This window comes from Bidens hawaiensis, unplaced genomic scaffold, assembly GCF_021521415.1.
Source record: "Bidens hawaiensis isolate Kalapana, Puna unplaced genomic scaffold, B.hawaiensis_p1.1 tig00020517_1, whole genome shotgun sequence".
Classification (NCBI taxonomy): Eukaryota; Viridiplantae; Streptophyta; class Magnoliopsida; order Asterales; family Asteraceae; genus Bidens; species Bidens hawaiensis.
The window spans coordinates 327,953-351,436 of record NW_027493135.1 but is presented as its reverse complement, the minus strand read 5'-3'; the positions used below and the strand labels follow the sequence as shown (position 1 = coordinate 351,436).

The following is a 23,484-nucleotide window of genomic DNA, read 5'->3' as shown; positions in this document are numbered from 1 at the left end:
CACCCAAGGTGAACTCCCCTTGGGTGGGTGATTTACACCATAAAAACACACACATAAAAATAAACAAATGTTATATTTAAAACCAAACAACAAATATTCTAGAAGATCTCCTCCCCGTTGAAGCTAAACGCGTGCACCGAAGCTCTCGTCTGGTATCCGGATTTCTCGCCCATTTTAGTTATTTGCTTGACCATAATATATTTAACGGGTTTTGTTCTTTTGATATCGTAAGTCACATTTTTGGCCTCACAATATTTGATTCATCTACCCAAAACTTTTCACTTACAGTATGATCAATTTCGTCTCACCAAACTATCCTTAATATAACTAGGTTTTTTAGTCGGCGTTTTTTAGTCGGCGCGTTGCGCCAGGCGATTACGATCTATTTCTGTAACTGTCGCGTTACAATGGTGCACTAATGTGGATTCAGTTGGTATGCGTTAAGTTCGTTAAGATATCAACATTAAACTAAAAAAAAATAATAATGTGTATGTTAACGCAGAAAACATTAGCAATGTTTGTATAAATAAAAATTAATATACTAAAAACTTCATAGCTATAACGATACTTTCCCGGGCGTGTTGCGTGTCGAATTTGGTCGGTAAAACTTGGTCATTGTAACGGCGAGTCAACACGAATTCGATCAGTACAAACTACCTTCATCATGGTATCGGAACTAAACGTAAAATATAAATTCGTCAAAATTAAAATATTGAAAACCAAACCCAAAAAAGGTAATGGCACTAGTATAGCGTATTATAAAAAAAATTAACATATTTAAAACAATGTGTATTCGGTCGGTAAAACCAGGTGTTGGTTAAACACAAGTGTTGCGAAGTCGAGTCAATGACTATTCGCTCGGTATCGGTTACATTCATAACGATATCAGAATTAAACCCAAAAAATAAATCTATCGAATTAACTCATAAAAAGAAATAAATATTTAAGTCGATTTTTATTCGGTCGGTATAACATGGACGTTGAATCTCAGACGTCGATAAAACCAGAGTATTATCGGTCCCTGGCGTGGCAGCGGTGAATAGATAAAACTCGAACATTTGTAAAACTCGAGCGTTGCAGTGATAAATCGACGCGAATTAGATCAATTTCCATTACGTACATTACCGTATCGGAATTAAAACCTAAATAAAAAAAACATAAAATATAACATGGTACATTGATGTAGGCAACTTGGTTCAATAGTGCTCAAACGACACCTAACTTCTATTTTATTATAGAGTAATAATTGTTTCATAGCTTTAGGAAGATTACTGTTTGTATTTTATTTTGAGAAATAATTTTCAACAAACCAAAGCGCATTATTCTATGAAATGATGGAGGCAAAATTGCTATAAAAATAGAAATCACACCCCTCAAAGTAATAAGTCATAGCTTTAAATAATGTTTTGCATCACATGGTTCTTGCGTTTACATGTTGGCTTTTATATATATATATATATATATATATATATATATTTTAACAGCAACTTTCATATCAAAAGTAAGCAAAAACCCTTTCTATCAAGAAAGTAGCAAGGGCTGGAAGTACAAACAAACTAGAACATAAACTACAATACTATCGATTTCCATCTATTCCAATCTAGATTTAAACATTTTGCCCTATTTTTTATCCACAAGAAGCTCAAAACCTTTATGTCTCCAAGCACTTTATCAATCTTTACCGGTTTATTTTCGAAGATGAACTCGTTTCGGGTTTCCCATAAACACCAAATAGCAGCAATCACAATGGAGTAAGCCATTTTTCTTTTATGTTCCATCTCAGGGACTTGTTGACTTGTTTGGCAGCCACAAATAACCCTTGAACATCTTTGAAATGGAAAGTTTGAATGTTACACCACCTGCCAATCCTTTGCCACACCACGCTCGCAACGTAGCATGACGCAAATATATGGTCCACCGACTCCCCCGCCGCTAAACAATTACAACATATATCTGGGCCGAAAAGAATCTTCCTTTTTATTAAATTATCATAAGTGGGAAGCCTGTTCTGGATAGCTCGCCAAACGATCGCGTTCACTTTCATCCACAGCCAACTATTCCATTCTAGAATACTCTTCAAACATGGAGGATCCACTCTATATAATATTTTCTTCATTTTTGCCACCGAGAACGAATCAATAGCCTCACCACCCTAAACCCATTTGTCTTCTCCTCCCTTAAACCTGAAATAAAAAAGTAAATCAAGGAATTCCATCAGTTCATTAACCGTCTCCCCAGACATGTTGCTTAAATAGGTACCGTTTAAATTAAATTGCATTATTTGGAGGTTGTTAGTCGATTATATCTCAATTAAGTTGGCGCTTCCAACTAGAGGTGTGATTTTGGATGATTTAAATTGTGTTATTCAAAACAACACGGAAGCATCACAGCATCTTATGGTCCATTGTAGCGCCTCAAAGTAGACATAACGGTTATACACGAATGGATAAAATTACCAAGACGAGCCAACTTTAGTATGATGGAGGAGATATTAGATTACCCAAGAAAAAATTATCAAGAATAAGGAGGAATGTCTCGCATATCAATCTATATCGGCTTGGATGATTTGAAAATCTAGAAATGAACTCATCTTTTAGGTATATTGGATTTTAATAATCCAAACTTTGGCCTATTTGCCGATATTAGTCACAGCTTAAGAAATTCTCTACATTAATCCCAACTTTCACTCTATTAGCATCCACTGAGTCTTTTCTTAACGGGAACTAACCCGGCTAATTTTAAAGCAAAATATATCATTTATCCAAGTTGAGGAAGATAAATGAAAAATGTAATTTAACTTAAAAACCACGACCGCCCCGCCGCGACCACCACTGCCGCCACCACCAACACCGTCGCCGCCACCACCAACGCGACTGTCGGTGCTAACATTGCCACCACCACCACGCTGCCGCCACCGCCACCCCGCCACCACCTCCGCCTGTTTGAAAATCTTTATAATTATTATTGCTAGACAAAAGACCTTGGATTATTAAAATCAAGTATCCCATTTTCAAACCCTCCCTTCATAAACAAGTGGCGGTGGTGACGACTAAGGTGGTGGCGGTGCCGGTGGTGGTGGCGGCGGTGGTGGCGATGTCAGCAGCAGAGGTCGTAGTGGCGGTGTTGGTGGTGGTGTTCGCGGCAGGGCAGCCGTGGTGGTTAGTTTTTAAGTCAAATTATATTTTTCATTTGTCTACTTTAACTTAAAGAAATGATATATTTTTTTATCTAAAACTAATCAGGTTAGTTCTTGTTAAGAAAAGGCTAAGTCAAGGCCAATAGAGTGAAAGTTGGGATTAATATAGGGAAATTCTTAAGTTGATATTAATATCGGCCAATAGGCCAAAGTTTGGATTATTAAAATCCAATATCCCCATCTTTTATAACGAGCCTTTTCAAATATCCAAAGTGGTGAACGACATCAAATTCGTGTCCTTCATGTGGTTGAAACATCGTAGTAAGAGGTCAAGCCTTGAATGGGTAATGGTGCAAATTTAATTTCACGAATTTCCTTTTATAGAGGGTGTCGGTACTAATTATAATTCTATATTTCTTTTTCTTTTTTTTTTGTATGTTTGAGCTTCTCACTTCTTGCTAGCTGTCTTCTTTTTTTTTTTTCGTTTAGTAATATCAACCTTCCAAAAAAAAAATGTTTTAGAACACCCTATAACCAAAACATACGAAATTAAAGCATTAGACAAAAGGTTTCCTTTTGGATACATTAGCATGATATATCTATATGTTGTTAAGGTTTAATTCTATAAACTTTCATCACTGCTTCAGTGTCTCCCATCTTCTCATGAAATAACCTGGAGAAATCTTTGAATTTGAAGGGTTGAAAACGTGGGACTTCAAGGTCGCTCATTAATTGAGCTGGTTGTATGATGGTGTCTTGACAAGGAAAGATGAAGCTCGCAATCGATGTTCGAGCCTCTCTCAAGTTTGTCACTGCTCTATGTTCTGCGCTTCTTAGCTTCCCGTTGCTAATGACCTAAACACAGTTCCACATATTTTAATTCACATTTTTAAATCGAAAAACGACAAAATTACGATTAAAACATGGTGGAAATGGTCACCTGTAATTGGTGACCAATGTTAACCACAAAAGCATGAGGCACTGGCGCAACATTGAACCACTGCCCATCCTTGAAAACTTGAAGCCCTTGAATGCTTTCTTGTAAAAGCATTGGTATGAGACTATGATCAGCGTGTTTTGGTATTCCTAACGTCAAACTAGGATCCGGGCATCGAGGATAGTGGTTAATCGACAACAACTGAGCTCCGGTTAGCTCTTCTCCAAAATATCCATGTTTGAGTCCCAACCCTTCACAAATTAGCTCCAACATTCTCAATGACAATTTCCGCACTTCTAATGAGTATTTTCGAACAACATTTCTTTAAATAAAACAACAAACATTAACCTTGATAAAATCATGCATTAGAAATGATAAATTGTGGCGTGTAACTATTAATGAGCCTATTTGGATATATTTAGCTAAAAAGAATTTTGTTCAAATTCTAGATTATTACAATTCCTAAATCTTTTTTGTATTACGATTGTGATTATATGGTTTCTGTAATTAATCCTAATTCACATTTTGGTATTTTATAAAGAAATAAATAACTATTAATTTGGGTTGTCACTTTAACAAGAATCAAACCGATGGTTTTATAAAACGGTCAGTTTTAACCCGAACTAGTTTACATTGTAACCAAACCTTAAAAATCAAATAAAACTCAAGGTTGTGATTCGCATCATTTTACCTATAATTGGTAGGTTTTTCGGGCCATGAGTGAACCCATTCATCTATAGGATGGCACGGATGTTGTAGGTTGTCTCGCCAAAAATGAATTTTTTCATCAATGTAATTATAACTACTGGTGAAAAATTTGTAACTTTTTGTTGGATCGTTCGTGTATAGTTTCTCCTTCTCCTCAACGGGCATGTTGAAGATTTCTTTAAATAGTTCCATGGTGTCATTAATTAGATCTACAGAAACTCCATGATTAATCACCTAGTTAAAACTAAAAATATCAAAATACAAATCTTATGTTCAAAAGAATTGAAATTAATTAGATAAAACTAAATGAAGATGAAACCTGAAAGAATCCAAATTCTTGACAAGCATGAAGTATTTCTTGAACTATTTGACTTTGAGTTGTAGAGAGATCAATCAGTGGGATGTTTCGACATAATGGAACCTCGACGGACCCTGGACGTTCATCGACAGGGAAGATGTAGTTTTCCGGTAAGATTCGAGTAGTTTTGAACCAGCTTGAAACTAGATTCGCCATAGACTTTGATTTGTAAGATGTTGGTGGTGATTATTTGTTGTTGAGCATTCTTTTGAGAAAATTCTGTGTCGGAATCACGACAACGACATGTGAAGATTTGATGCTCGGCGGATATTAATATTTTTATTATTGTTACCCATGAAACATGTAAGAGAAAAAAACAAATAAATAGCAAAGAATGAGTCATGAACCACTAAACATAACTTTTTGAATTATTACCCATATGGACCTATAGCATCTTTATTATTAAATATACTATAATTTAAAACAAAAAAAAAGGATTTCGGTGCCATAAAGTTTTTTCGAATTATTTTATTTTTTTATAGTTTTTATCAGATTTGGCCACTTCATTTTTGATTTTCTTTATTTGGTTCTTCATTTTTGAGTTTTATTGTCAAAGGGAGGCAAGTTCATTATCAAAGTGAGGCAAGTTCATTTTTTGATTACATAATAAATGAAGCCTCTTCCAAAAGAGAATACACATCAATTTAGTTATACAACTTGCACCAAAATATCTTTCTAAAATTAAAAAAAAAAAAAAAAAAAAACCTTAATAACACAAATCATAGTTCTTTCTTTCAAGTATTTAAGCAGTCTGTTCACTGTTTGCCATGTTAAGCACTAAGATTACTAGTATATTTGCTCAGCCTACTCACATCATAAGCTATGTAAGTTCATGTGCTAATCATAGCATACATCAACATTCAATGACCTTTGAATACTCTAGCTGACAAATAGAATTATCTTGATTAGGCATTAGCCTGATATTAGGATCAATGGAGTACTAACCAAAAAAATCAAACTGATTAAGTTTCTTCAATATTTTCTTAATGTAATGAGATCGAGCCATAACTCTACCATTGTTTACTCCTTTTATGATTTCACCTAGGATAACATCATCTTCCCGTAGATCCTTTATATCAAACTTAGAAGACAATAATTATCAAGTAATTGACCATTTCCTTTTAGCCATACCATCCTGCTTATGGTGTATAAGAAACCTTAAATGGTTTGTCAATTTAGTTAATTCACAAGTATGACATTTTTAATGCATATCAAAATATGATATTTAACTCATTTTAGACATGTCTTTCATTCTAAAATAATTCACATGACCAAACCTTGCATGTCATAGTATAAAAACATAATATACTCTGTTCGAGATGATGATGACATACAAACAGATTCAATAGCAAACATGACATTAACATTATATTTAAATATATATTTATATAAATATCTAAATCCAACAAAAATTTCATAAACTTAACTTATCTGATTCAATGATATGTTTAAAACGTAATTATTTAAAACAATCAAGGCAAGGGATTCGTTATAATCCTTAAAACATATAACATACAATCTAAAACAAATGTTTTTCAAACGTAAATACAAGTCTAATTTTTACATTTCTCATTCCAAATATAGATTCATCTTGAAGTAAAATTAAAGCACATGCTGTGAAACAAAACACATATATAAAATAAACTAAAACTAGCGTTGTTACCCGAACATTACGGCGACGTATTTTATGTTTGTTTACAAACTAGTGTTATACCGGGCAGGTTGGTAAAACCCAAGCGATGGTATACCCAAACGTTGTAGGTCCAGGGCGTTGAGTCGGTAAGTCGACGCAAATTTAGTCGGTTTCGGTTAAGTGCATTATGATACCGGAAAAAGATAAAATAAAAACATATAAAATTTGAGGTGGATCAATTGAGTGGTGTCTGCCGGAAAGACTCGAGCGTTGGGAAGATCCGAGCATTTCCGATTCCGAAAGTTGAGATGGCGAGTCTACGCAAATTCGGCCGATTTCCATCATATTGGTTACGACACCGAAATTAAAACAAAATGCAATGAGTTTACGCGAATTTGTTCGGTTTTTGTTATATTTTTCACAGTACTGGAACTAAAATAAGAAAAAAAACGAAAAAAAAAACAAAATTCAACGACAAATACGTTGCCGCCAAATGGCCCAATCGGCAATTAGCGGCACCAAAGTTTGTAATTATATTATATAATAATAATATCATAAGCATAAAACTTTAATATAATATAAATAAATCATAATCTCTAACTAAGTTATAAATAAATTGCACCTATTTGTATTATAAATCGCACTACTAGAAAACTAGGCATTTGCTACCGCATTTTCGGTTGCAAAACAGTCGCAATTGCCCAGTTGCAACCGTTTTACAACTGAAAATGCGGTCGGAAAAACGCAGGTCACAATTGCCTTGTTGCGACGATTTTGCAACCGCCTTTAGATTGCAACCACCATTCCGTCGCAAATATTCCGACCGCTGATGCAGTCGCAGTTATACCAACCGCTGCTGCGGTAGCAAATATTCCGACCGCTGCCGCGGTAGCAAATGTTCCGACCGCTACTGCTATAGCAAATTTTGCGACTACCAATATTTGCGACCACTGGCTGGTTTGACAAATATGTAGCGTTTTTTTTGTCGCAGCCCGTCGCAATTTCATTGCATAAAATATTTATAAAATTACAAAAATGTAGATGCAAACACAAATCAAACTAGAAACTCTATCAAAAATGTTCAACGTTAACATAAAAATAAATAAATATCTCATATTGGGTTTGACCGTTTCAATGACTACAAAAGCACCATCAACTGATATTAAACACGTGCGCGCCAGTTTTTTCATTATCCGGAAAATAACCCACAGGCCCTAATGAAGCAGCCGGTACCACTAGAGATGTTGCATCATCTGCATCCTTGTAATATATAAATCATAAAGAAATCCATTTAAATGAATTACAAAATCTCAAAATCATATAGAAGTTCAAATAATATACCACTTGAACCTCCATTCAAACAGTTGTTTGTTTGTTTTTGTTAGCAATAGGGTTCAAATGTGCCTCAAATAAATCGCATTTAATTATCGAGCCAGAGCATTAAAAAATGACTCACGAGCTGAGCTCGAGACTAGTCGGGCCCATTTAACATTAACACAAATAAATATTGTGCACTTGATAATGATAATAGCAGTAACAAATAACTGTAACATAGTAACATCAGATAAATACCCGGCCAACAACGGGCTTTTGCTTAATCATCTTCACACCTTCACCTTCATCTCCTTTAACTAAACCGTACCACTAACAATTTCAAACTCAAATCAAAATTTAAACCAATTAACATCACATGCACCGAAACCTGCAACAATAATCCAAATTTAACAATATCAATCAAGAATACACACACGCATATGACAAAATCTGAAAGCAGATGAACAATAGAACAAACCTGCCTTTTCTATATAATTAAAACATATGTCAAACATCGATCCAAGTACTAACGTTTCCGCAAACCTTGACTTCGCCAATGCCCCTGCATAATCGTTCGTAAAACAACCCGGTGATCAAATATAGTGCATATTCCCAAATGGTGGTTTATGTTCCCAAACGTTCATTCATTTAAAATCGTTTATGTTCGTTCTTTTGTGTTCGTTAGTTTACGTTTGCTTAAGTTTATTTATGTTCGTTAATATACACATGAAAGTTCTTTTACCAGTCAGTCCCAACACATTGTTCTTCACATTACTTTTAACTAGTCTAACCTATGTTCGTTCACTCACATTCCTGAACCATTTGTTTATAAATGTATAAACGAAACGGACATAACACAAACATGTTCATTTTATCAATGAACGGATATGAACAAAAATGTTTCTTTAATGCAATTCGTGCAAACATGAACATTATTTATTAATCAATCAAAAATTAAGCAACAAAATGTTTTATAAATTGTGAAGGAATGTATATAAAAAGTTTGAATTTCAATAAACACTTTTTCATTGTAAAGTGGGCAGAATTTCGTAGCGAATTCTAGAAATTCGCATATAATGCTAAATTCTCCTTATCCTTCCTACACGAATGTAAGGGAAATAAGAAAGAACGCATCAAGTAATTTTGACAAAATCAAGTGAAAATTGAAAATATGTTTGAATACATGCATCATGATTAAAGCTTATTGATGCAATCAAAGGGCCAGTAATATGATGTACAAGTAATGAAATGAAATACAAAGGCTGTTATTTATAAATTATAACCTTCTTTCATGCATATACATATATTCATTCTCAAAGGATGCCCATTTTCATGCATATTCTAATTGACCCTTCAGTTCTTATTGTTCAAATTGGATGGAGGATAATTGTGTGACATCGTGCAAGATTAAAACATTAGACAAAAGGTTTCATTTTTTATACACTAACATGAGATATCCATATGTTTGTTGTTAAGGTTTAATCTTATAAACGTCGGTAGTTGCTTCAGTGTCTCCTTTCTTCTCTTCGAATAACTTGAAGAAATCTTTATATTTGATTGGTCGAAAAAGAGGGACATCAGTGCCGACCATTGATTTAGCTGGTTCTACGATGGTATCCTGACAAGGATTTATGAAAGTCACAATTGATGTCCGAGCCTCCCTTGAGTTTGTCACTGCTCTATGTTCCGTGCTTCTTAGCTTCCCGTTGCTAATTATCTTAAAACAGTTCCATTGATTGTTATTCACATTTTTTGGTTGATAAACGAGTAATATACATGAACAAAAAGTAGTGGAAATTGCCACCTTTAATTGGTGGCCGATGTTAACTACAAAAGCATGAGGCACTGGCTCAACACCGAGCCACTGCCCGTCCTTGAAAACCTGAAGCCCATTGACACTTCCTTGTGAAAGCACTGTTATTAGACTAGGATCAGCATGTTTCTGTAATCCTAATGTAAAACTAGGATCCGGGCATTGAGGGTAGTGGTTAATTGACAACAGTTGAGCTCCGGTTAGATCTTCTCCAAAATATCCATGTTCGAGTCCTAGTCATTCACAAATTAGCTCCAATATTCTCAACGACAATTTCCGCACTTCTAATGAGTATTTTCCAACAACATCTCTTCAAACAAAACAAGAAACATTAACCTTCATAAAATCATACATTAGAAATGACAAATTGCATTTAACTATTAATCAGCCTAGCTATTTGGATAACTTTAGCTAAAAGGATTTTATTCAAATCTACATTGGCGTTTAAAACTCCTAATCATTTTTTGTATTACTATTGTAATTATACTGTGTATAATTATAGTTCACTTGTTAATGTTTTAAAGATAGACAAAAAGAATTGTTCATGTATATGTTTAGGCCTGCTAGAATTATATAACTAGTAACTGGGCCTACTAAAATTATACAAAGAGATATATTGAGCCATCCTTTTGATGTGAATCGAACTGATACTTTTATTAAACGGTTCTTTTGACCCGAACCATTTTTGGCCCATCAGTACCAGAAATATCTGTTTTGCCGGATTTATTTAAATTCATAAAACTCAAGGTTGTGATTCGAGTCATTTTACCGATAATTGGTAGGGTTTTCGGGCCATGAGTGAACCCACTCATCTATAGGATGACACGGATGTCGTAGATTGTCTCGCCAGAAGTGGATTTCTTCGTTAACGTAATTATAGCCACTTGTGTAAAGTTTGCAAGTTTTTGTCGGATCATTCGTGTATAATTTCTCCTTCTCCTCAATTGGCATGCTGAAGAATTCTTTAAATACTTCCATGGTGTCATCAATTAAATCTCTAGAAACTCCATGATTGATCACCTAGTTAAAATATCAAATTAACAAAACCTAAACTTAAAAGAATTGAAATTTTATCAAACAAAATGAAGATGTAACTAACTTGAAAGAATCCAAATGCTTGGCATGCATGGAGTATTTCTTGAACAGTTTGACTATGATTTGTGGAGAGGTCAATTATTGGGATGTTTTGGAATAATGGAATATCGACGGATCCTGGACGTTCATCGATAGGGAAGATGTAATTTTCGGGTAAAGTTTGAGTAGTTTTGGACCAAGTTGAAACTAGATTTGCCATAGAAGTTGATCTACCGATGTGTTTGTGATTATTGTTGTAGTTTTACAGTTTAAAGGCTAATTCAATAGTTTGTGTATTTAAAATGAATGCCAAGATTTCGAAAGTCACCTGCTGCGGGCGATCCATTTTTTAACAGATTTTGTGAAGGAATCACGACAACGAGCTGTAAAGATTTGATGCTTGCTGGATATTATTTTAATTGTTACCCTTGAAAGATGAAAGGAAAGAAAACAAACGGTTCCTTATCAGGCATTTTGTCCCATTGTTGGTTCATGTTTATTAATAAAAAAGCATGTCAAAACAAAATATATACGCATGCAAATAAATAAAACATAATTCTAGAATAGGTTAAAATATCATGTTGAAAGTTAAAACTCAATATTTGTACTTAACTATAGTAATTATGATCAAGAATTTCTCAATTCTCTTATAGTTTTATGTGATATAATGGGTTTTTTTTAAATAAATATCAGGAAGCTAAAATGCATGGAACGTCACCATGGTCTTTTAAATTCAACCGTCTCTCGAACAATCATTGTCACATTTTTTCGTCCAAATCAGGAACTTCCCATTGCTGTCAAACCAAATATGGGGATACAGAGCGACGCTATCAACTAGGACTCTGTATCTCTAGATTTGAGTCATTTACCCAAAACTTTTCACCTATACCAATTTCGTCACACTAAAATATCATTAAAATGTTCTTGTTCCATATGTAGCTTAACCTCCAGATCAAGATACTATAATGATTATTTTCCTACATTGTCTCTTCAAAACAAAGCAAGTCGCCTCTTAGGTATTCATAAGGAAGACTACATTTTGTATGTTGGGAAGTAATTTTCCACAAACTAAAGCAAAGTGTTCCGTGGAATGATGGAGGCTAAATTGCTATAAAAATACAGATCACTAAAGTAATAAATTATAGTTTCAGCTATTGTTTACAGTACATGCTTTAGAGCCCCATAACCAAAACATACAAGATTGAAACTTTAGACAATAGGTTTCATTTTTGATACATTAACATGAGGTAACCATTTGTTGTTAAGGTTTAATTTTATAAATTTTCATCACTGCTTGAGTGTCGCCCTGCTTCTCATGGAATAATTTAAAGAAATCTTTATATTTGTAGGGTCTAAAGAGAGGGGCATCAGTGCCGCTCATCGATTTAGCTGGTTTTACGATGGTGTCCCGACAAGGATTGATGAAATTGACAATCGATGTCCGGGCCTCCCTCGAGTTTGTCACTACTCTATGCTCCGCGCTTCTTAGCTTCCCGTTGCTAATTACCTAAAACACAGTTCCACCTATTTTAATTCACATTTTTAAATCAAAAAATGACCATGTACGATTAAAACATAGTGGAAATGGGCACGTGTAATTGGTGACCGATGTTAACCACAAAAGCATGAGGCACTGGCCCAACATTGAGCCACTTTCCATCCTTGCAAACCTGAAGCCCATGAACACTTCCTTGTAAGAGTACAGTTATTAGACTATGATCTGCATGCTTTGGTAACCCTAACGTAAGACCAGGATCCGGCCACCAAGGGTAGTGGTTAATCGACAACAACTGAGCTCCGGTTAGCTCTTCAAAACATCCATGTTCAAGTCCCAGTCCTTCACAAATTAGCTCCAACATTCTCAACGATAATTTCCGCACTTCTAATGAGTATTTTCGAACAACATCTCTTCAAACAAAACAAGAAACATTAACCTTCACAAAATCATACGTTAGAAATTATACAAAGAGTTAATTTGGGTCATCATTTTAACAGGAATCAAATTGATGCTATTAGAAAACGGTCAATTTTATCCCGAACTAGTTTCGGCCTGTAACCAGACTTTATAATTATAAAACTATAGGTTGTGATTTGGATCATTTTACCTATAATTGGTGGGTTTTTCGGGCCATGAGTGAACCCATTCATCTATAGGGTGACACTGATGTTGAAGATTGTCTCGCCAAAAATGAATTTTTTCGTTAATGTAATCATAACTACTTGTGAAAAATCTATAACCTTTTGTCAGATCGTTCGTGTATAGTTTCTCCTTCTCCTCATTGGGCATGTTGAAGAATTCTTTACATACTTTCATGGTTTTGTCAATTAGATATTCAGAAACTCCATGATTTATCGCCTAGCTAGTTAAAAATAAACAATATCAAATTACATAACTTAATTAGGGGGTGTTTGGGATTGCTTATTTTAAGCAACTTATGACTTATAAGTTTTTGAAAAAGTTAAATGGTGTTTGATGTTGTATGTTATTATGAGGGGATACGTTAATGTTGTAGCTGATTGATATCACGATTAATAATAACAAGGTTTGATAGTTTGTTGAATGATTGAGAGATACTTTATTCAATAATCAGGTGGCCATTAAATAGGCAGAATACAACGTAAACTAAAAAGACTTGATCAAATGAAAAACTAACTAACCTATTAACTAGGAAAATCAAACGTGCAGAATAACAAAACAAGATCCAGCAATAGACCCAGACTTTTATTGACTTTGTGATATCTTCCAACTTCCCTTCAACGGTTACATGAATTTGAATTATCTCCAACATCCTCTCTTAATTCAAATTTTCTTACACCCAACCTTTCGCGCAGATAACAGAACTGTTTTGTCCCAAGCACCTTAGTTAATACATCAGCAACCTGTTCTTGAGTGTAGCATGATCTGAGCTCTACTTCATTTTCTTCCACCAGCTCTTTAATGTAGTGGTACTTGATATCAATGTGTTTACTTCTTTTGTGGAGAGCAGCATTTTTTGACAAAAATATTGCTGATACATTATCACAGTAAATTCGTGTTGCCTCTTCTTGCATCTGACCTAGCTCAGTTAATAACTTTCTCAACCACATTGCTTGACATGCTGCACTGTTGGCTGCTATGAACTCAGCTTCGGTGGATGAGAGTGCAACAACAGATTGCTTTCTTGAGCACCATGAAACCGCCCCTGCTCCAGTTGAGAAAACATAAGCCGAAATACTCTTCCTGTCATCGATGGAACTGGCCCAATCACTATCCGTATAGCCCTCTAGATGAACATTTCTTCCTCGTTCATACAATAACCCATAATCTACTGTTCCTGCAATATACCTTAACACCCTCTTTGCAGCTCCATAGTGACAAGCTGCTGGTTTATGCATGTATCGTGAGATAACACCAACTGAGTAGACTAATTCAGGTCGCGTATGGGTTAAATACAGCAGCCCTCCTACTAAACTTCTGAACATTCTTTCATCAACTTGACTATTTGTATCATCGGTTCGCAACTTCTCACCACAATTCATAGGAGTAACTGCAGCAGTGCAACTCTCCATCCCAAACCTTTTTAACACATCAATTGCATACTTCTTTTGAGACACAAAGATACCATCATCTCTTTGTGTTACTCCCAAACCAAGAAAATAAGTTAACCTTCCAAGATCAGTCATCTCAAATTCTCTTACCATCTTAGCCTTAAACTCAGATAACAATTCTTTTGAAGAGCTAGTGTATATTATATCATCAACATACAAACATACTAAGATCAGATCAGTGGCACTAACCTTTTTAACATACACCGTTGGTTCACTTTTGAGTCGGATGTACGAGTGTTGTTGAAAATATGTGTTAATACGTTCATACCAAGCCCTTGGCGCCTGCTTCAACCCATACAATGCCTTGTGTAACTTATACACTTTGTTCTCCTGTCCTTCAATTTCAAACCCAGGGGGTTGAATTACATATACTTCCTCCTTAAGAGACCCGTTTAGAAAAGCCAACTTCACATCAAATTGAAAAATATCCCAGCCTTGTTGTGCAGCCAAAGATATTATTACTTGGATGGTTTCAAATCTTGCCACTGGAGAGAATGTCTCCTCATAGTCCACACCATATTCTTGTGCATACCCTTTCACAACAAGACGAGCCTTATGCTTTTGAACATCACCATTGGCTGTGAGCTTGAGCTTATACACCCATTTCAGACCTATGGCTCGTTTACCATTAGGTAGCTCTGTTAGTGACCAGGTGTTATGTTTTTTCAAGGCCCGGAACTCAGTTTCCATAGCCTCTACCCACTCTTTATGAACCACAGCTTCATCAAACGAACATGGTTCCATGGATGAGAGAGCGAGTTGACATGCTTCATAATCTTCCATAGGAAGAGTGGACTCATAAATGTCTGTTAGTCGACGTACCTTGGGTGTTTTGCTTTTTAGAGTATCATTCGAACCAGTAGTCACACTAACCGGAGTTCCTAATCTTTCTTCATTACTTGGGCTTAACTGTTCGTTGCTTCTTGGACCCTGCTGTTCACCATTCAACCCATCATCTGGCCCATTAGTACTTGGACAGTAACCGCTTGTACTACCCTCATCACATATGAATTCAACAGGTAATTCATGTCTTCCTTCACCTTTTGAGCTCCATTTTGCTAGCTCATCAAAGGTTACATCTCTGCTAATAATAACAGTACTAGTTGCTGGATCAAACACTCTATATGCTTTAGAATTCAACGAGTAACCAATGAATATGCATTTACGAGTTTTGGAATCAAAGTTTTTTCGATGTTGCTTAGGCTTTAACCCATAACAAACACAGCCAAATACTTTAAGATGGTGAATAGAAGGTTTTCGATTGTACCATACTTCATAGGGTGTTTGATCATTGATTGCACGTGTAGGAGACATATTTCTGATATAAATTGCAGTAGCTACGGCCTCTCCCCAAAAAACTTTACTTATGTTCTTCTCTTGTAGCATACTTGTTGCCATTTCAACAACCGTTCGATTCTTTCTTTCGGATACTCCATTTTGTTGTGGAGTATATGGTGTTGTCAAATCTCTTCGTATGCCCTCTTCTTCACAGTATTTCATGAATTCTTTTGAAATAAATTCACCCCCTCGATCCGACCGCAACGCCTTGATCTTTAGGCCTGTTTCTTTTTCAACTTTTACTTTGAATAACTTAAACTTGTTAAACACTTCAGACTTATCATGCAAAAAATATACCCACGTCATTCGACTGAGATCATCAGTAAATAGATGGAAGTATTTGTTACCTCCTAAGGACTCGACAGGCATCGGCCCACATACATCGGCATGAATAAGGTCTAAGATTTGGATTGTTCGAAAACCATGCTGGGGAAACTCTTCACGGGTCTGTTTTCCTTCGACACACCCCTCACAGACATTCCAACTTTTCACTTTTGGCAGTCCATACACCATATTCTTGGTACTAAGACTTTGTAGACTTCTCTCGTTCAAATGGCCATATCTTAAATGCCAAATATTCGTTTCATCACCAATGGCAGCAAGCCCAACTGTATCAGTATGCGTAACATTTAATGGAAATGTTTTGTTACCTGCCATAGGAACCGTGCATACATCCTTTCCGGTCCTTTTATTTGTTATGGTGCATACCCCTTCATCAAATAACAACTTGTGACCAACACTCATTAGTTGGCCTACACTCAAGAGATTGAAATCAAGTTCAGGAGCATATTGGACATCACTTATGGCTTTATGTTTCCCAGCCATAACTTCAAGTCTCACCATTCCTTTTCCTTCTACTTGGATCTTCTTACCATTTCCCATCCGAACTTTTACTTTCTTTGAATGGTCAAGATGATCAAACAAGGATTTCTCTCCTGTCATGTGGTTAGAGCAACCACTATCCAAGAACCAAATGTCCTTGGTTTTGATGGTATAATCGTTTGCCATAAGGGCAGTTCCGATTTCATTTTTCTTGTCATCGCATGCAAGTGCAACATGCACATGTCCTTCCTCATCCTCATCACCTTCTCCTTCTTGAACCGTACCCGCCTGAGGTTCACTCCAGCAATCACGACTTAGGTGCCCCATTTGATGACAATTATAGCATTCAACAGTACTTTTCCCTCTTCTAAAACTTCTACCACGGCCTCTGCCTCGACTCCTAAAGGGTGCTCGACCTCTTCCACGTGCAAACAATCTAGTATTATCGTCTTCCTTTGCTTGCGGCACTTGTTCTTCAACAGGAGTCTGGACACCTCGGTTAACCCGAGTTTCATGAGCTTGTAATGATCCCATAAGCTGATCATATGAAAGTCTGCTCAGGTCCTTTGATTCTTCAATCGCAGCAACAACATGGTCCCATCTAGCCGGCAAACTTCGAAGAACCTCCTCAACAACCGTCTGATCCGTCACCGCTTCTCCATAAGCTCGTTTCTGATTTACTATCTTCATAACTTTTGACAAAAAATCTGCTACTGGCTCTCCTTCCTTCATCTGAATGGTTTCAAACTCCCGCCGGAGTCCTTGCAATTTAACCATTTGAACCTTAGAATCACCTTGGTACTCGTTTTGCAAGAGTGTCCAGGCTTGCTTGGACGATGTAGCTCCCGCAATTCGAGAGAAAATATCGTCATGCACAGCGGACTGAATCAAGGACAGCGCCTTTGCATCCTTCTTTCTGTATCTCTGAGCCTTACTCGATCTCCATCCGCATCATTATAGCCCGTCCCCACATAATCCCAAAGATCTTGAGATATGAGGATCGTCCTCATACGAATCTTCCAAAATTCATAGCCTTCTCCTTTGAAAATTGGAAGAGGTGTAGAGGGAATACCACTAGTATTAGAGGCCATTAGACAGATGAGCAGCAGCACAGCAATTAGGGTTTTTGATAGAAATCATTGGTTGAGGACAAGGAATTATGAGCTTATGTGTTTACAGAACCTGGTTGCTCTGATACCAATCTGTTGTAGCAGATTGATATCACGATTAATAATAACAAGGTTTGATAGTTTGTTGAATGATTGAGAGATACTTTATTCAATAATCAGGTGGCCATTAAATAGGCAGAATACAACGTAAACTAAAAAGACTTGATCAAATGAAAAACTAACTAACCTATTAACTAGGAAAATCAAACGTGCAGAATAACAAAACAAGATCCAGCAATAGACCCAGACTTTTATTGACTTTGTGATATCTTCCAACTTCCCTTCAACGGTTACATGAATTTGAATTATCTCCAACAGTTAATACGTAATAAGTTACAAAGTTGTAACTTATTAACTTATAGAAAAAGTTATAAGGAGGTAAAATAAGGAATCCCAAATACCCCATTAAACTCAAAAGAATTGAAATTGGATCATATGGATTATAAAATGAAGGATTAACCTGAAAGAATCCGAATTCTTGACAAGCCTGTAGTATTTCTTGAACTTGTTGACTATGACTTGTAGAGAGGTCAATCAATGGGATGCTTTGGCATAACGAAACCTCAACGGGCCCTGGACGTTGATTGACGGGGAAGATGTAGTTTCCAGGTAAGATTTGAGTAGTTTTGGACCAAGTTGAAACTAGATTTGCCATAGTTTTTGTTGTTGTAGTTTTACAATTTGAAGGCTTCAGTAATTTGTGATTTGAAATGAATGTCGGTGATGATATCAAAAGTCACCAGCTGTGGGCGATCCATTTATTTTAGCCTTTTAGGACAACGACTTTTGATTATTAATGCACCTATAATTGGTGATTTAACAAGGGTGTCCTACACAAGGGTTATTTAAATATCAAAGTTATTCTACAACCTTTAACATATTTGGGGTATGAACTTCTTCATACTAAAAAAGTGTCACGATTTCTGGATTTAGTTTGATTGATGGATAAAGTACCTTTAAACAAATGTTATAGCTAAGGTTGTTCAAAAAATCCACATCCGAATCCGTATCCAAAATATCTAAAAATCCGATTCCAAATTATCCAAGTCTTAGATATCCAAATTTTCAGATTCGGATTTTGATTGATATTTGAAAAGCATGTAGTATTTCGTGAACTATTTGACTATGATTAATTGCGGAGAGGTCAATCAGTGGGATGTTTTGGCATAAGGGAATATCGAGTGATCCTGGACGTTGATCGACAGGGAAGATGTGGTTTCGGGTAAGATTTGATTAGTTTTGGACCAGCTCTTGGCACCACCAGTCGATCCAAAAGATGGTGTTATTCCCAACCTTTACTTCTTTCTCATCACACATTCACACTATACAAACAAATTCCAGCTCCACAACTTCCCGGGAAATATTTATAGCGTGCTTCGAGGCCCCGGGAGCGACACTAATTTATAGAAAATTTGGGATATAGTTAAATTACATTTGTAGCATATTAGGCACCCTCATTTATCAAATAACATTTTATTTATCTGGATTAATCATTTAACCAATTTATGCCTATTCAAGTCTTAAAAGAAATTTATTAATTAAAAGAAACATGCATTAATGTACAAAACCAATATCATACAGAGTTTCCAAAAGCATATTTCTAGAGCCGGTAAGGATCCAATGCAGATCCACTGAAAGGACCTGGTCGGCGAATGTAGGCTCGGGCCAAGTAATTTGCTATGAACTCGTTGTACCGATATGCTTTGAACATCTGGGGATTGCTCGACGTAACCAACTCTTTTGCAGGTTCAACAACAATGGGAAGTTCCGGATTTGGACCAAAAAATGTAACAATGGATGTTCGAGAGACACTTGAATTCAAAAGACCACGATGTTCCACACATTTTAGCTTCCCGTTACTTATGGCCTACACCAAAAAAAAAAATATTAAAATTGAATTTTAGAGAAAAAAAAATTTATAATTTATATCTTGTGGCAACTTCATTAATCTTAGGATGAAAAAAATATAAAAACTATTCTCTCCAATGGGTGAGACGAGGTGACAACAGCCGACGGGTGCGTCATGTTGGAGTGAGCATCTGTGAGGTGTTCCGTGTTCAAGGGGGGGGGGGGGGGGGGGGTTGGCCAAGTAAGGCTCTTATCTTTTACTTTTTTCTTATTTTAACCGGTCGACATAGGACGTATCCCAAATAAGGAAAATGGAAGAGGTGGGTACGGTGACGACGAGAGAGTGGTTAAAATGTGTGTGTGTGTTTTGAGGTTTTTATATATACTTTCTTTCTTGTTTTAGAAAAAAATGATTTTTTAAATTAAAAAACTTTTAAATCTTTTTTGAAGTTTTATAAATTTAATAAATAATACAAATTTTAAAAATAAATAAGTACTAATTATTATAATAAACAAACTGATTACGAAAAAAAAAATAAAAGGTGATGATAGTTTTAAATAAGGTTGTTTGTAACTAACGGTAGATTGTAAAGAAAATAAGTATTTTTAAATTTGGATGCATTAGAGATGTTTCAATCTTACATGGAATTGGTAACCGAGGTTGACCACAAAAGCATTAGGAATTGGGTCAACACCCATCCATTTCCCATCCTTGTATATTTGTAGCCCATAGTGGTCTTGTTGAAGGAATGTTATGAGATTAGGGTCATTGTGACCAGCTATGCCCATGGCTACACTTGGGTCCGGACATGGCGGGTAATGGTTAATCGCCATCGCATGTTCATGGCTTACTTCATTGAAGCACCCTTCTTTTAAACCAAGTCCTTCCCGGATTAAATCCAAGATCTTGAATCCCATTTTCCGTACTTCAACCACGTATCTCCCCACTTCTTTCCTAAAAACATGCAATCAAACACAAGTATTTATAAGACCAAACTATAAGACTATCGTACCAAAAATCTGTTAGTGCAGTTAGTAGTCGGTCTGTTTATGTTTTGGCTTAGGTGGGCTTGTGCATGAGCTTATCCAATATAAATACCCTTGTAATTAGAGTTTTTCTTTTCTATTTTATATATTGGGATACCCCTGAGCCAGTACTAGGACACCCCTAAAGAGTATTGAGATGAAAAAAGGGTGAAACTTAGTAGACAGATTTATTTTCTAGTTACCAACGGCTTTGCTTAAAGCAACCACAATAACATGAGAAAGATGACCTATAGATTACCGGACCTTTATAAACAACTGTATAAAAATGTTCTGGGCTTTTTTAGATAGTGAATAAGTTAAAAAGGTTTAAACCAATTGTTTATTTCTATTTAACCAACTTTGTAAGTTGATGTTTTTTATTTACTTTTTTAGTTTGTTTACTAATTTTGGAATAAGCATTTAGTTTTTTTTCCTATATTTGAATAATATTTTCTTATTGTTAGGAGTCTAAGAAATGAATATTTTAATATTATTTTTTATTATTATTTGATGGCTAAATTTATTTTTTTTATATAATTTTTTATCCGGTCAATTAAATTAACGACATCAAGTTATTTAGTATCAATTTGATATTAATTTTTAAAAACAAGTTTTTTTTCTGCAAAGGCATTTAAATATCAATTTAATATTAAGACAATGTTAAGAAAAATTTACATTTTGGTATTTGTAGCACGTTGATTGTTAAAAGATAATAGTCGTCTACGATCGTAAATACAACAATAAAAGTTAACCCGGGCCCTTGAGTTTGTTCTGGTTCCATCAGGGGCCATAAGTAGGGATGAGCAAACGGTACCGGTACTGAAAGAAACATATCGGCGCCGGCAACAATACCAAAACGATACCAAGTTTTTAAGAAAACTAGGATCAGGCAATTGGGGATTGGCACCAGACATTGTGCTAAGATCCGAGTAATTGTGGGCCTACAATGCTAGTATCTGTGTAGCAACTATTGCTACTAAGATTCAGTCATGTCTATGTGTTACCTTACTTACCTGTATCTTGCTGGCTTATTAGGCCAAGATGGCGAGTGTTCTTGTATAGGATAACATGGGTGCTTCAACGTGTCTTTCCAATAATGAACATCCTCTTTTGCATACTCCAATCCGCTAGTGTAAAGCGTACACCCCTTAAGCGGTTTCTCCGAGTAAATGCCTAGTTTGTCTTCAACCGGCAAGTTAAAGAACTCATCATACAAAGCCATCATGCCCTCCATCATCTTATCAGAAACCCCATGATTAATCACCTGTTAACGAAACCAAGAATTCTTAAACAACTATATTTCTTGATCATTAGCTAAAGATATGAACATATTACATATGTTTACAACTTATAAAAAAAACCTGAAATACACCAAATTCTTGACAAGCTTTTATAATTTGTCGGACGATATCAGACCGATCGTCCTCAAGATCGATCAGAGGAATTTCATTGCAAACTGTGACAAAATCTCCGGCTCGCCTTTCGGGTGGTAGTACATAGTCTTTAGGAACGGAGTTAACTCCATTAGACCAGCTAGAAACAAGTTTAGCCATGAGTAACCCTTAAACAAGTTTAGAAACAAGTACCAATTGTAGGCTTTAAAATGGGGTTTTATAACATGAACATGCCGTCCAAAGTTGCAAGTAGATGCCATCAAGTTAATACATTTGTATTGTTTCTATAATTCTTATGATAAAAGACATATAAATCCTGTTAAAAGATGCCATCATTGACAACGCTATGTAATTAAATTTGGGTGCCGTGCAAATATTAAATGCAAGATTAAATTAATTAATCATTTGTGGTGATCGATTTTTCTTTAAAAAAAATTCTTCTAAGTAAACATATAACCAATCCTATGTATTCAAACACAAAATTGGCTTTCCAACTCATAAAAATAAATATAGACCCTTAATAAGAAAATTTCGGGCCACACAATAGCCTTTTTAACTCTATGTGGACATGCCATCAACTAGACACGTGTAACATTTATTCGAAATTAAAGGCCTTGCTTTATGCGTCCAGCCACAAAATATATCAATAGTTATCGGCGGGACATCTTTGTTCGTTCCGTACAAAAAAATCAACGGTCATCAGCAAGATGCGGGTGATGCACCAAGATTTTAGTTTATAATATATAAATTTTTTTTATTAAACTATAATATCTAAAACTAAACATATATTTTTTTTATATTTAGAAAGTAATATGTAAAATTAAAAAAGAATGGTTAACTTTAAAGAAATTTAATTAGTTTTTAAAATAAAAAGATAACTTAACGTAAATAAATTTAAGATTTAAAATTTTTAAACTTAAAAATTTGAAAAAAAAAATTAAAATACTTTTGTGTGATGTTAAAACATATACGCCGTCCATGGTCCCGCAGAAACATTTGATGCCTCACATGGAGTCTGCATTCGCACAAAGTTTTTTTCAAAGCATTTTTCCTACAAAGAGTACTGTATCAAGTCATTAACTAATGTGTCCACGTGGAATGTGTTTGCATAAAAAGATCTATGTATCGCTGACCTTTTTACACTAAGAATACATTTATTTTTTAAATTCGAAAATTGGAAATAAATAATTCATCTTTTGTGTATTAGTCGATAATAATCACATCTTTAAAAATCACTACCAATGGTCCCATCTTTCAACTATTTTTGTCACAGTGGTCCTTCGTTAAAAAATACTTAACGTCGTTAAGTTTTTTCATAGTTTCAAA

The 23,484-nt window shown here is 35.4% G+C and overlaps 3 protein-coding genes and 1 pseudogene across 4 annotated transcripts; all 4 read right to left on the bottom strand.

The window, feature by feature from the left end:
* Nucleotides 1–3,745: 3,745 nt before the first annotated feature.
* On the bottom strand, nt 3,746–5,301 carry LOC143560956 (hyoscyamine 6-dioxygenase-like). The gene is made up of 4 exons (XM_077049138.1): nt 5,101–5,301; nt 4,765–5,015; nt 4,077–4,395; nt 3,746–3,991 (listed from the first exon to the last, which is right to left on the bottom strand). The coding sequence occupies exons 1-4, from the start codon at nt 5,293–5,295 to the stop codon at nt 3,746–3,748; spliced, it is 1,011 nt and encodes a 336-aa protein (XP_076905253.1). The 5' UTR covers nt 5,296–5,301.
* Nucleotides 5,302–9,497: 4,196 nt separating this feature from the next.
* Nucleotides 9,498–11,678, bottom strand: LOC143560957 (hyoscyamine 6-dioxygenase-like; annotated as a pseudogene). Its single transcript, XR_013140210.1, has 4 exons — nt 10,999–11,678; nt 10,669–10,919; nt 9,891–10,209; nt 9,498–9,803 (listed from the first exon to the last, which is right to left on the bottom strand). The product of XR_013140210.1 is annotated as a hyoscyamine 6-dioxygenase-like (transcript).
* A 556-nt stretch (nt 11,679–12,234) lies between these two features.
* LOC143560954 (hyoscyamine 6-dioxygenase-like) lies at nt 12,235–18,545 on the bottom strand. The gene is made up of 4 exons (XM_077049136.1): nt 18,351–18,545; nt 13,079–13,329; nt 12,566–12,881; nt 12,235–12,480 (listed from the first exon to the last, which is right to left on the bottom strand). The coding sequence occupies exons 1-4, from the start codon at nt 18,543–18,545 to the stop codon at nt 12,235–12,237; spliced, it is 1,008 nt and encodes a 335-aa protein (XP_076905251.1).
* A 945-nt stretch (nt 18,546–19,490) lies between these two features.
* LOC143560955 (hyoscyamine 6-dioxygenase-like) lies at nt 19,491–22,317 on the bottom strand. Its single transcript, XM_077049137.1, has 4 exons — nt 22,126–22,317; nt 21,778–22,028; nt 20,381–20,693; nt 19,491–19,757 (listed from the first exon to the last, which is right to left on the bottom strand). The coding sequence occupies exons 1-4, from the start codon at nt 22,315–22,317 to the stop codon at nt 19,491–19,493; spliced, it is 1,023 nt and encodes a 340-aa protein (XP_076905252.1).
* Between the last annotated feature and the right edge of the window lie 1,167 nt (nt 22,318–23,484).